The sequence below is a fragment of the Podarcis cretensis genome, assembly GCF_951804945.1.
Source record: "Podarcis cretensis genome assembly, chromosome: 1".
Classification (NCBI taxonomy): Eukaryota; Metazoa; Chordata; class Lepidosauria; order Squamata; family Lacertidae; genus Podarcis; species Podarcis cretensis.
The window spans coordinates 58,731,237-58,745,677 of record NC_137170.1 but is presented as its reverse complement, the minus strand read 5'-3'; the positions used below and the strand labels follow the sequence as shown (position 1 = coordinate 58,745,677).

The 14,441-nt window shown below is 40.4% G+C and overlaps 1 protein-coding gene across 2 annotated transcripts in view; it reads left to right on the top strand.

The window, feature by feature from the left end:
* PDHX (pyruvate dehydrogenase complex component X) overlaps positions 1–14,441 on the top strand; it is a 51,682-nt gene that overhangs the window by 18,852 nt on the left and 18,389 nt on the right. For both annotated transcript variants that reach the window (XM_079951934.1, XM_079951935.1), the window contains exons 5-7: positions 1,043–1,141; positions 11,542–11,713; positions 12,678–12,825. In XM_079951934.1, the coding sequence (XP_079808060.1) occupies positions 1,043–1,141; positions 11,542–11,713; positions 12,678–12,825 (419 nt within the window). The remainder of the gene's footprint in view (positions 1–1,042; positions 1,142–11,541; positions 11,714–12,677; positions 12,826–14,441) is intronic.

Below are 14,441 nucleotides of genomic sequence, written 5' to 3'. Positions count from 1 at the left end.
GTGATTATTTTTTCTTCCATTAAACACATTTCAGAATCTCAGTTATATGGTTGTGATGGGAGATATACCCACCAACTTATTTTTCATGTGTAGAGTGTTTTGGTCATTTTTTTTGTTGGTATAATCTTCAGTTGTGTATGTGAAAACAATCAACTTCTAAGCATTCAAAATTATGCATAGCTAGAGCTGTACAACTTGATAGTTTCTTGGCAATAAGAGAAAGAGCCATTAGTCTGGAAATAAGGTCCACAGATACATAGATCATCCAGGTATTGGTGGATTTCTAAAGTTCATTTATATGTATGCAACAGGATAATCAAATGTGCTTCTTTTTAGATGCTACGTTCTTAAATATGTTGTTGTAATGGTTCTAGGGGTTGCTCGTGCGTAAACCGGTGCAACACCTGGCTGGGTTGCCTGAGTGAACCTTTTCTGTCCGGACAGCCACTCACCCATGGCTGTCTCAATCGCTGGCAGAATCTGTCAGTGGGCGTTTCTTGAACTTCTTCCAGCAAAGAAGCTCTTTGACGCCTAGTCTCCTCCTACTCTCCCTGCGCGGAAGCCTTTTGCGCAAGGAGGGTGTAGGCAGCGGAAGACCCTTACTCTCCCCGCTGGTCCCTGGCAAGGAGTCATGGGACCGCCTCGCCGCTTCCCCCATCTGCCCCCCTTCTCCATTGGTGCTATGCTGATTCTCTTCCCCAGAAGATGGGCTGCCTCTCCCCATCCCGGGATGCTCTCTGGGACACCTCCGGAGCCCGCTCTCTCCCTCTGGCCCTAATGGCAGTTCCCTGACAGTTGTTTAATATTCTGGCTGTCCTGTATTTTTTATTTTATTTTATTTTTTTACTTCTACTAACTTCAGGGTTACCACAAGTCTCCTGATACTGTGTGTGGCCTGTTGTCATTTTGACTACAAAAGTGAGAGCATACAAAGGCTTGGTTCAGAATTAGAATATAGGATGATGGTGTATAAACTCCTTTACCAAAACTGACAGGTTTTTAAATATGTGCCTTTTTAATGCAGTTTTTGCTTTGTCTGTAGGTTTCGGTTAAGTCCTGCTGCTCGCAACATTCTGGAGACACATGGACTTGATGCAAGTGGTTGCACACCTTCAGGTCCTCGAAGCATCTTCACTAAAGAGTATGGCATCTGTTCACCCCTTTCTTCCTTTATTTCTATATTTCTTCCTCAAACTTTTTTTGGAGGAAGGATCAATACTAGGTAAATGTTGAGACTGATTTGATGTCCAATGAAACAGGTATTGGAAGCTATTTTAGGATGATTTTCCGATTGTTATTAGATTGTGGCATATTTGAACTCTGAAATATATTGGTATATATGTGTGGTAGAAGAAAGGAAGGATGAAAGAGAAAAGCAGACTGCAGCAAAACCTCATATAGGAGGAAGTGAGCAGGCAAGGGCTGGAGTTGCTAGGTCTAGAGTCTTGACAGGAAAGGACTAACATCTAACTCAGTTGGCATGAATGGGAAAGGACTTGTGGGTAGTGGAGCTCAATGTACACTAGTGGTCAAAATTGTGGAAACCTTTTGGGAAAAGTGTATTTCTCAGATTTGTGGTCTAAACTACAGAGCCTTGGGCTTGCTGATCAGAAGGTCGGCTGTTCGAATCCCCATGATGGGGTGAGCTCCCGTTGTTCGGTCCCTGCTCCTGCCAACCTAGCAGTTTGAAAGCATGTCAAAGTGCAAGTAGATAAATAGGTACCGCTCCAGCAGGAAGGTAAACGACGTTTCTGTGCGCTGCTCTGGTTTTGGTGTTCGGTTGCTCCAGAAGCGGCTTAGTCATGCTGGCCACATGACCTGGAAAAACTGCGGACAAATGCCGGCTCCCTCGGCCAGTAAAGAAGATAAGCGCTGCAACCCCAGAGTTATCTGTGACTGGACTTAATGGTCAGGGGTCCCTTTACCTTTTTAACACCTGATTGGCTCTCTAAACACTCGTGCACATTGGCTACATTCAAGTGAAGGAAAACTACTGCTTATCAACCTAAGCAAGTTGTGCTTCCTTTTTCTAGTTATTTGGCTATAACTTTTGATAGAGTACAGATAATTGAACAAACTTTATTGCATTATATTCTTCACTAAATTATCTTCCCATTGATATATAATTTTATGACATTACTAAAAAAAAAATGGTGGTGTTATGAGCCATCAAACCTCAGAAATACACTTTTCCCAAAAGGTTTCACAAAATTTTGGCCACTAGTTTATGCATCACACATTCCACAGCCACAAAAGATTCTGATGTCCCGATTAAGCAGTTTCTGATATTGAAACCTGTGTGATCAATAGATTAGTAGCAGATGAATTACAGTGGTACCTCAGGTTAAGAACTTAATTCGTTTCGGAAGTCCATTCTTAACCTGAAACTGTTCTTAACCTGAGGTACCACTTTAGCTAATGGGGCCTCCTGCTGCCGCCGCCATGCGATTTCTGTTCTCATCCTGAAGCAAAGTTCTTAACCCGAGATACTATTTATGGGTTAGTGGAGTCTGTAACCTGAAGCATCTGTAACCCAAGGTACCACTGTATAATGCTTTGGTTTTGGTTTTGAATTTATTGAGATTTTTCAAGTAGACAGAAATTACATAACTTGGATGGAACAGTTTCTCGAAGGCCTTCTGGTACCTCGGGTTACAAACACTTCGGGTTACAGACTCCGCTAACCCGGAAGTAGTACCTCGGGTTCAGAACTTTACCTCAGGATGATAACAAAAATTGTGCGGCGGCAGCACGGCGGCAGCAGGAGGCCCCATTAGCTAAAGTGGTGCCTCAGGTTAAGAACGGTTTCAGGTTAAGAATGGACCTGCGGAACGAATTAAGTTTGTAACCAGAGGTACCACTGTAGATATCTTTTGCTATAGAATCCCTGATGGGCAGCCATCCAACCTCTGCTTGAAGGCTGCTTTCCCCCTACCTTAGAAAGAATAGTCTGCCTATACTGTTATAGACCTATACCAAGTCAAGACCTAGATTTAAATGGTTTAGGAAATTATATATTAAAACAAACAACAATGAGAAGCAGCACAGCTTGTGCTTCGTTCACATTGTGACCTGATTTAGACAGAACAGTGAGCTGTGTGGATGTTATATCATTTGTAATAGCAGCTCATTATCAGGAAGCTTAGTCATTATGTAAGTGTAACTGTAAATTATGGTATGTAAGTAGTTCGTGGCAGGTGGGAACCCTCTAGGTCACAAAGATATCTAATTAACTTTTCCTAGTAGCCATGGAGATGTACCACAGATTTTGCCAGAGGAGTAGAGGGAAAGTTTGCAGCTAGAGAAATGCCTTTAAAACACACACATGCCAACACCTACCTTTATTATTTCTTTTAACAGAATAAATTGTCTTGGAATAGCCCATTTGAAAGAGGAGTTTGCTGCTTAAATCATCACTGTAAAATTACTAAATTGTGGTAAAAAAGAGGGACACATTCACTCATAGTTGTTTTTTAAAAAGTGTATGAAATTTTTTTGGATAAACAGATTTGAATGAATGTTGGTTGGGAAAATATATGCCATGCAGCTAAGGCTTGCATCCAAAGTACTGCAAAGTCTCATGTCCCATTAGTTCAAGGATTTATGCTTGGGCAACGAAACTTTGCTGGGCATGTGCCCTGCACTCTTCCCAAATCCCAGCAGATGTAGGGAGCACATGAAGAGAGGGGAGAGGGGAATGTTATACTGCACAAACATCAGGCGTTGTGCTAATCCAGGCATAGACAAACTCGGCCCTCCAGATGTTTTGGGACTACAACTCCCATCATCTCTGACCACTGGTCCTGTTAGCTAGGGATGATGGGAGTTGTAGTCCCAAAACACCTGGAGGGCCGAGTTTGCCTATGCCTGGGCTTATGGAACAAAGGCATTGGATATTGCCCTTAGAACTGAATTACCGATAAATGCTCTAGGGTTCCTTTCCATGGAGATACAGTGGTTCCTTTCCATGGAGATACAGTGGTACCTCCGGTTGCAAACAGGATCCGTTCTGGAGGTCCGACCGGATGCCGAGATTTTCTCAACCTGAGGATCACTGTTATACGCATGCGTGTGGTGGTAGACTGCTTCTGCGCATGTGCGCACGGTGATAAGCTGCTTCTGCACATGCACGCGTGGCAGTAGACCGGTTCTGCACATGCGCACGGCGAAACACTTCCAGGGTTGCTGCTTTTGCAACCTGAAGTTTACGTTACCCAAGGAGCTACTGTACAGTGAAATGCAACTGATGCTATTTCTGTACAGTATCTGTACAGTATTTCTGTACATGGTTCTTTCTGATTCAGAGTAGATGTTTCTCAGGGCTGGCACTACTAATAGGTACAGTGAGGCAGCTATCTCGGGCAACACATTTCAGGTGTCATGAAAGGGCAACAAGTTGTTAATTTTATTATTATTGTATTTTTAATGCCAGGATGGGAGAAAAGGTGTTCATGACGTTTGCTAGCTCAGATGCCAAAATAACCTGGCTGACCCTCAGTTCTTGACTTGTAGATTGGTGGGAAATGTCATTGGTTACTTCACCTCAGGCTACAAAATGTATTGGGCCAGCCCTGATACTTCTGGTGTGAAACTATCACAGAACAGGGGTTCTCAGACATTTTTTAAATGAAATTATTACTGCTTTGTCAGGCTTACTAGTTGAAGGCAGCAAGGCAAGTGCCTGTTTGCAGTATAACTTGTTTATTTATTATTCTGTAGATCTCTTGAATGCAAGAAATTTAAAAGATTGAAATATATATCCAGTGCCATCCGGTTTCAGTATTAAGTGCAATTCATCACACATAATGTGGTGGGTTGTATCATTGTCCTGGAAAGTACTGCAATGCTTACAAATATATATTCACATTGGCACTTACCATAAACCTTGATTAATCATTGCTGCCATCAAATCTTGTTCTTGTTCCTCTTTCAGGTTTCCCTATTAGCATGTTGTTACCCAATTAACTTTTATGTTTACTGGACAGTCGAGTGTTTTATGTAGTATACAAAGCTGCGTAATTGCATAAGCTGTCTGCAATTATTTTCATAATGGTGGTTACTATCAGTATAGCATGTGGGCATTACTGACAAACAAAAGACTCAAATTCTGTAGATGATACATTCAGCAATTATTTTTTGCCTTGGCTACTCTTTTCAAAACTCAAAGGAATGGCAGTACATATATCCTGTGTATTTGAGCCATTTCCCGGGGTAGTATCTGGGAATTAAGCATACAATTCTTCTATTGATACCCTGTTCAAAATCCCTGAGCAATCAAAGACTTGAACTTTTCCCATATATGCATTCATTTGTGACTTGGAATACCTTGAAGTGTTTTAGCTGGATTATTACTGTATTTTTCTGTGTATAAGACTAGGGTTTCCCCCCCCCCTAAAAAAATAATGTCCAAAATTTGGGGGCGTCTTATACACGGGGACCATCTCCCCCCATTTTCTTAAATTGGAGTCCCCCAAAATATAGTCTTATAGATGGAAAAATACGGTATGTCCATTGTTTCCTCTGTTTGATTAGGCAGCATTACTTTATTTAGTAATTTTGGCACTTTTCATTTTATTTGATTAGCTATCCAGTGTTTACATAATTGAAAAAACCCAATTCCTATATTAAAGGAAAAAATATGGACTAGGATCTTAGAAAGCTACTATAGGTGCAGCCAAGGTTTTGAGCTTGGCTAGTTAGTTTGCTTTTTACACTTTTAATAGCCTCCCCATGCCAGCTGTATCACAAATTCAAAGTTTCCTAAGTTTTGAGCTACGGCACAGGGATCTGCGACTTGAAAGACACAAGCCAAAAGTCCCTTGTGTGTGTGTGTGAAATTAGTTGCACAGTTCTTTGGAGTCTGGCCATAGTCTTAATATGAATGCAGGTGATATTTGTGGATATTTGAATATTAAAAATAGGGGCAGGTGTGTTTCTACATAATATGTATGTACCATGCTGTTTGGAAACCTGCCAAATTCAGAAGGGCTGTTCATTCTTCCAACTTTGCTCTCACATCTGCTTTGAGTTGTATTGCAAGGAACAAGTAAACATGGATCTCTTGTATGTGAGAGAGCGATAAAAAAAACTTACTTGGATGGGTTAGGCAACCCTTATGCTTTCGGTAAACCCTTTTCAGTAGGAAAAATAAATAAATCCTAAAATAAATGAACTATGGGCAAAGTTGCCTGCTTGGAAGTGAGTCCCTAAACATGCATGAATCAGCAGTTCTGTGCATAGAAGTAACATTCAGTGTGCACATGACAACTGCCTGCTGCCTGAATGTTATTTACAGATTGCAGTTCATGGTCTTTATGCCGGTAGTTGGATTGCTGAATGTTATTGGCCGTAGCTGCCAAGGAGACTGAATGTTCCATGGCAGCTGTAGTTAGTCAGTAAAATGACTACTTGTGTGGAAGCCAGAGGGGAAACTAGTGAATTGTGTAAAGATGGACCTGCCATGTGGGAGATATCACCTCAGCAGTTTTCTGTCTTGAAGGTGACTTAACTTCGGCTTGGGAAATCTATCTTTTTTTATTATTGGATTTGTATAATGTCCTTCCTCCCAAAGGGGCCCAGGGCAGCAGACATCCAAATGTTAAAAAAATACAATGTTAAATAATTTTTATTTTTAAAAAACATATTTTAAAACAATTTAGAATATTTCAAAGCCATCGCATCCCCTCACAGTTACTAATTTCAGAATTGCCGTGGCCAGTATCTTATCAGCCATCAAATACCTATACTTATCAGCCATCAAATCTCTAAATTTTCTCCTGAAAGTCAATAATGAGGGAGAGAGACACACCTCACCAGGCAGGGCACTCCATGAACGGGGAACTACCACCAAGAAGGCACTGCTGTAGGTCATTGCCAACAGCGCAGCTGCTAGAGCACCACCAATAGGCCCCTACCGATTGTGGGGCCCAAGATGGTTGACATGGGGGAGATGCTTTCTTAGGTTCTTGAGTCCCAAAACCGTTAACACTTGGTACACTAGCTAACATTTTGAATTGGGCTCGGTAGTTCACTGGCAGCCAGTGCAGAAATTTCAGGATCAGTGCTAGCCTGGCATCCAAACTGAAACCTGCTTATGTAGCTTTGAGAAGAAATTCAGAGTCCAGTTGAAGCCGTGGCCCTACAAGCAGTGCTTTTCTTCTAGAAAATAAGGTGCCAGAACTGCTTGCCCCTTGAGTACCCCTAGGAAAAAGCACTACCTGCAAAGAACCCTCTTAGTTGTTCTGTTCACACTATTCTGCTAATCTTACTGACAGTATTTGGCTCGATAATTCCCAGTCTGGTTCTTTTCAGAACTGCAGGTGGCAGCAAGACACAATTTTTATAGGCCGTGACATCTTAACCAGTTAAAGTAGCTAAATCCCTTGCATTCTATCTTGCAAATTAATTGTGGAAATGGATCTGGATTCCATATAAAGGATTCATTGGTCAATTACCACAAAATCTTTACTAGCATGAACCTGTATTTGGTTTTAATAATACTGGCTTTTACCTTTATTTGGAAATATATACATTGTCTGTTTGTTCTAACCTCTATACAGTTTAGCGGAAGCAGTTTCTGTCCCGTTAAAACATACCTTTGCTCTTTTTGCATCACAAACCAAGAAATCCTGGAAACCAGCTTATATGCAAAATTGGAATATGAATTGTATTTTTTTATACCCCAAGTGTTGGGCTATAACCACATTTCCTCCAGTGATAAGGATCTATCTACAACCTATTATAGCATATATATATATATATATATATATATATATATATATATATATTAAAGATCAAATAACTATATACAGCATACTTTGAGAACATCTAATAAAAGGCAAAGTGACACTTGTTTGTGTAAATTAAACAATAGTGAAAAGGAAGCTCACACACCAGGTCAGAAGTTTATGGCTGAAGTTCATATTTCATTGAAATCAGTCGCAAAACCCCTATTGATTTTAATGAGCCAGATTGGCTCCCATAATTATTAACTAAAGCACTGCATGTCACAAATAAATTAATTCATAACTAGCAGCAATATATTATCTATGCAAGTCGCAGAGGAAGCAATTAAATTTTATGGGGGTACTGTGGCATCTAAAAGAAGATGTATGTATGATATATATGTAATTTTCAGTACATTTAAGCATTTTTCTGGCTGACAAATGGCCTGTCCTGTTGAACCCTGTAATTATTTATTACTGTTACAAAGATTTTCTATAGTGCTTTGAATATGTTAATTATTCCAAAGTCACTGAAGCTGGTAATGGTATGAAAGAGTTGATAATGGTATTTTATCGTATGAGAAAGAGTGAAAACTTCTTTCAACCACAACTTTCAAATCTCTGTGAATTAGGAAAAATCTATTAATAATGCAGCTAGCAGTATAAATTTCCTAATAGCTATTTTAAGCTATTTAAGCTCTTTCTGCACAAGCTAGTTATGGCTTTTTGAATTAAGAAATTGAAGACTGTAAAATTTTATGGCTTTATTATATCAGTCTTTAAAAATAGTCAATGTTCCATTATATGAACCCTGTAATATAATTCCCTAGGCTTCTTTTTGTTCTTTACCTACCAAAATGCATCTATGTAACTTGGAACAAGGTTATTTTTTCCCCACTGACAGGTTTCACACATGCAGTTATATGCTGGCTTTGATTTCCAATGATGTCTTGTAGTGCAAAATAAGAAAATAGTACGGTTGCCTTAAGAACGAGAATGAATGACAGAAAATCCTAACTAGTGTATTACTATTTGCGGTCAGTAGCACCTCAATTCTGTTGTTTGCTTCTAGTATCTGATATTACCTCTGAACATTGAGGTTCCATTTAATCCCATTGCTGATAGCATCTGTTAGATACATTGATCCACTTCACATGTCACAGGAAACCATAGTTAATAGTTTGCCATGAATAAGCCTTTGGGGGCTGGTGTGTGGAGGAAACAAACTTCAATTCTAGCTTTAATGTTAACCAGGGATCATGGCTTTTGTTTTACTCCCAACAAACCATGATATGTAGCCTAGACTTATTTTAGGCTTACTGCATGTAACCATTTGGTGCCTGTATATAATGCTAAGCCTGGAATCATGGTTTGTTCTTCCATATGCTAGCACAGCAGTTGCAGTCATGGCAAACAATTTATGGTGGTTTACCGTGACGTGCAAAAAAGCCAATCTTTAAGAGTCATCTAAGCTAGTAGTCATCATCACAGCCTGAGGCAGTGAATTCCTTCTAGGTATTCTTTTTAAATCACCAATTAAAGAGAAAAGGAGGATAAAACAAAAAGGTAAATAATGATGCTTTTGTTATAATCTTGCCAGTATGGATGTAAAGTTAACTTCCTCTAAATCAGGCATCCCCAAACTCGGCCCTCCAGATGTTTTGGGTCTACAATTCCCATCATCCCTGACCACTGGTCCTGTTAGCTAGGGATGATGAGAGTTGTAGTCCCAAAACATCTGGAGGGCCGAATTTGGGAGTGCCTGTTCTAAATCATGGTTAAGAATTCAGGAACCAGCCTCGGGAATGTGAGTTCACTCTCCCTCTTTCTGAAGCAAGTTCTTTCCCTTCTGCTGTAACCACATTTAAAGGAAATGTCAACATATAACATGGTTTTGGACACGATTTAAATGGGAAACTTTGTCAGCCACCATTAATGTAGATATTTCCTTAGCTATAGCGAGAATTCACCCTAAGGATGTGGGGAAAGGGACTGCATATCCATCAAGATGGCTCCCTATTTTTTGGTGAGGAAACCAGCACATACCGCCCAAGTGCCCTAGAAAAAAATGGGGCACCCTGTTTCTTCAGGTGAGATCGTGGTGGCCATTTTGGATGCTGCGCTCTTGCTCCATGCTCTTGCCCCAGAAAAAGTGCTTCTTCCACGTTGAGAGTGCAGCATGGGTCACATGACTCATCCAGAAGCAGACCAACGTTCAACTTATTCTGGATCCAATCCATATTTTTAGAAGCCTTAAATACGCCAGTAACTTTCTAAATTGTCTTGTGTCTTGTAAAGTACAGTGGATATTTGAGCTGCATATTACCAGTTCGAGAAATAGCTGAGAGGAAGAATAATGTTTAGTTGGTACTGTTCCATTTAATGTATTAGGCTGACTGTAATAACTGTAGCTGTATGTGCAGCCATAATTGTAAAGTGGGGGGGGAGGGGGCTGTATGGACTGACTGGATGAGAAATCTCTCATGATACATGAGAAATACAACAGTGCTGAGCACAAGGTTGATCAACTTTTAGTTATTCATCTCTGAACAATTTGCAATAGATTTGTGGGGGGGGGGGAATTGTGTTAAAGGATTCAAAGTTCAATTTGTTACAGTAAACCAATTGTTGGTCTGAGCCATGTAAAAAGAACCCTATTCCTCAATTCTGCCTTCCTGAGCCACTGTTTTGGACCAGGCACCAATTGAACCTTTGTGTTTCAGTAAATAAAAAGAGATCTCACCAGTCTACAGTCTGTCCACCTCATGGATGCTTGTGGAAATAGCACCATTTGAAAGATCTGTTTGGTACACTGGATTAATAAAATCTGTTATAAACCAAATTACTCATATTTGAATATTTTAACTTCTTGGGATACTTGTTTAAATTCTTCATATCTGAAGACATTTTAAATAACTGGAGTAAGATTTTTAAAAATCAAAAAGTGATTCTGCTTCTGTAACCATGAAAATGACAATAGTACATTGGCTGGAAGCATATACATCCCTGGAGAATTTGTTGTTTGCTGATGGAACTTCACCTGTACCTTGTACTGAGCATTTCATGTACCAAACTTGTGGGAAGATTACGTTCTGTATATATTGCATCATAATCCCTGGACAGAATAATAGCAGTCTAGAAAAGGTGTTGGCAGGGCAGGGAGACTTTGCGTGCGCAGGAAATCAAAATGAAAAATGTGTTTGTTTCCTATTTCATAAATTCTAATCTTGGATTAAGCACTTTCCACACAGTCTTCTCACCCAGGGTTTTTAATTTTAGTTTTAGTCTTGTGATATAAAAAGCAGGTCAGCTGCCAGCTACATTTTTAAGGTGTTGTTGCAGTACTAACTCACAGCCTTGTCACGTTTTCAGCTTTTGTGTTGCCAACCCCTCACTCCCAACCCAAGTTACACATTTGATTTCAAAGGTGATGAAGTTTTCGTGGATTAACTTCCCATCACACCATGGGATGTGGTTTGTTCAAAATATATATCTCGAGGGCAAAAAGAAAATTGAAAGGTAGCCTTAGCAGAAGAAAGATGATAAAAGCTCTTTTCCCCCACTCCCCATACCACAACTTGGCATATTAGTGAACCACTGTTTCCATAATTGTTGAGGATTACTTGGAGCAGGAAGTGGCTCTGGTTTGAAGAAGAAGAAGAGAAGAACTTTACAAATATTTCAAACAGTTGTTGGGGTTCACAGCAAACCTCATTAGCATTAGAGATTTAGTTTTTAATTTGGGGGTGTGGGTTGTTTTGCGTTTCTGCTTTTACTGTATTCTAAAGTGTGTTTGCATTTGTCATTTAAACAACAGGGATGCCCTCAAGCTTTTAGAGCAGAAGCAGAAAGGGAAACCTGTAGCAGCAAAGCCAGTGGTTTCTTCACTCCCTGTACAACAACCTGGAGTGCCTTCAGCAACAACACCTCTTCCTCCTTCTCGTCCTCTGGCTCCACCTGTTTCTGTGCCAGGTCGACCTGCTTCCATGGTAATAACTATGGCGGAATTGCCTTCCCCCCTTGAATTTTCAGACAGGTCAAAACAAAACACAGTAATGTGGGTTAAAATAAGAGGAAGCTTTGTAGTAACAAAGAGGGTTCTTCATCTTCAGATCACAGTATCTCGTTCAAATAGCTGGTCAGGGGAATAGATAGATACAGGGCTATTTCTGTCATAGTCACATACAGATTGGACTCGAGAGATGCCAAGGAAGAAGAAGGGAGCGAATTCTAGAATCTGTCACATCCCAGTTGAAAGAAGACAGAACATTTTGCATATATCCACCACAGGGACATGGATAAGCATGCACAAGTGTCCCCAAGAGAGCACTGTTGAAATTACATTAGTTAAGCTTATAAGGTGGGCAACCCATCCCCATTTTAAAAAGAGTTGCATTTCTTAGGATCTACTTAGATTGAGTTTTCTGCATTGCGTTGGGTTGGACTAGGTGACCCTCGGGGTTCCTTCTAACTACAATTCTGTGGTCCTGCTGCATTTTTTTCCTTCCTTCCCCTCCTTTTCTTGGGTTGGTGGGAATTTAAAAAGAGCCTCACGGCCCTCAGCCGCACCTAGTCCTTTTCTTTTTCTGCAGTTAAAAAAGGCATCCCCGGCTCTCCATCGCTTCTCTATCATGGACACTCCAGAAAACATGCAGGGCTATTTGGGAAGCCAAAGATGCTCTGGCCAGGAGCACACCTTCAAGTAAAATGCATCTATCACTTGTGTCAACAGTATAAAAATAAAAAAGTGTGTAATGAGTTCATAAAGATGAGAGGTCATTTGAAAAGTTTCCTTATGGCAGAGATGGTTCTGGGTGGATCACATCATTCCAGCTTTCACCATCAATGTTGTTTTGAAATTCAAACTTTGTTATTTATTGCTATTAGCATATTTCATTGAACTTGTCTTCCTTTAATGTAGTATGTGCAATGTATTTTTTATTTTTATTACAGGGCACATTCACTGAAGTCCCTGCTAGCAATATTAGAAGAGTTATTGCTCAGAGGCTAACAGAATCTAAAACCACCATACCTCATGCATATGCAACTGCTGATTGTGACCTCGGTGCTGTTATGAAACTAAGGCAAGAGCTGGCAAAAGGTGAACTATTACTATTTAAAAAAATTTGTTTCATATAATATGCTCCATTTGCCGATCTATCCTGATCTACTATTTGGTCAGCAATTCTGCATACTTTGTCATGGATGGTTAGTATTTGTATATTCAGCGACCCAGCTAAGCATTGCTGGTAATAAATTAAACTGTCCTGCACGTGAAGGAATGAAACTGTTCACTCCTTCGTGTTTTGTTTGCCTCTTATAAAATTGTTACTTTTTGCTGAGGTTCTCATGCACAGGAAATTTAATTAGGGTTGTTGCTGTGATGTGTTATGCGTTGTTGCTTTCCGTTTTACCGTTCTTTGGGATTATACAGTAATTAAAAGTGGGCAAGAAGTGTTTTAAGTAAACAAACAAGCCTAGCAATGAAGGGGAAACACACTCTTTCTAATTAGCTTTGGAATCAAGCGAGAAAATAAGGTAGTTGACTTGTTGCGTCAGAGCCATGACAATTGAAGAGAGGGAGAAGAAAGGGCTGTGGAAAAAACACAGTTGGGCATTGCATCAGAGAGGCCAGAAAGGGACCTAGAAGCTGAACTGAGAGGTGGAAATGTTGACTTATTGACTTGGTTCGGGAAATGGTCTAACTAGGTACATATTTCTCTATTGATTTGCTCTTATGAGTAACTACTCACTCTGTAAACCTAGGGTTTCCCCCCTAAAATAAACAAAAACTGTTAACTTGTCGTCTCACTAAAACCTTAAGTTAAAGCATGACATGTTTGGGGGGAAAAATGTTCTTGGGCCTTGTTTATTCACCCCACACCTAAATGCCACACCACTCTCCTCAGTCCAGGGAGTAGGTTGGGCGGATTAAAAGTCCAAGAGATTAAAGGGCTGTTGAGTGGAGGCAGCCAGAAGAAAAAAGATATATCCACTTGGGGGCAGTGATGAAGCTAACAAAAAAGAATGGTTGGCTTGGCAGGTTTGCTTGCCTCCTCTCCTTCTCACGGTCCAGGCTTTAGCCTGTGCCATCACACTACAAATCACCAAATTGATTTAAGCAATTTTGCTTTCCCCATATTTCCATTTAAGCTGCCTTGATTTCTTAATTCTGTTTCGGCTGTAACGATTTTCCGTTGAAATTGAGAGTGCTGCCTCTCTATTACTTAATGCTTTAAACACAGAGAATGAAATTGCTTCCCTGATTGGGGGTATAATTTAAAATGCTCTGTTTAAAAAGGTATTGGCGCTTCAAAATTGCTGGTTCACTTTTTATACATAAATTAAAACATTTACAAAATGAGTACATGCTGTGGAACAGGGGTGGGGAAATTGCTGCTCTGTGGACTGGATGGGGTTCACAGTGCTCTGGCCCACAGGCTCACTCACCCATAAAGCCACGCACCTCTCCAATGCAAGGCTTTTTTGAAGCCTAATTGCTGTGCTGGAGGTGAGAGGCTAGAATGAGAGACTGAGAGCATGAGCTGTCAGTGTTTGGAGCAGCCCATTCACTCTCAGCTCTAGCCATGCCCACTTTGACCATGCCCACTTTTGATTTCGCCCTGCCCACCACTGGCCATGATGTGTTTCTTAAAAAAGGTGAAAAGCCAGAATTATCTGGGCAACAGCAGTAGGGGTTTTTTGGGGGGGGGGGTA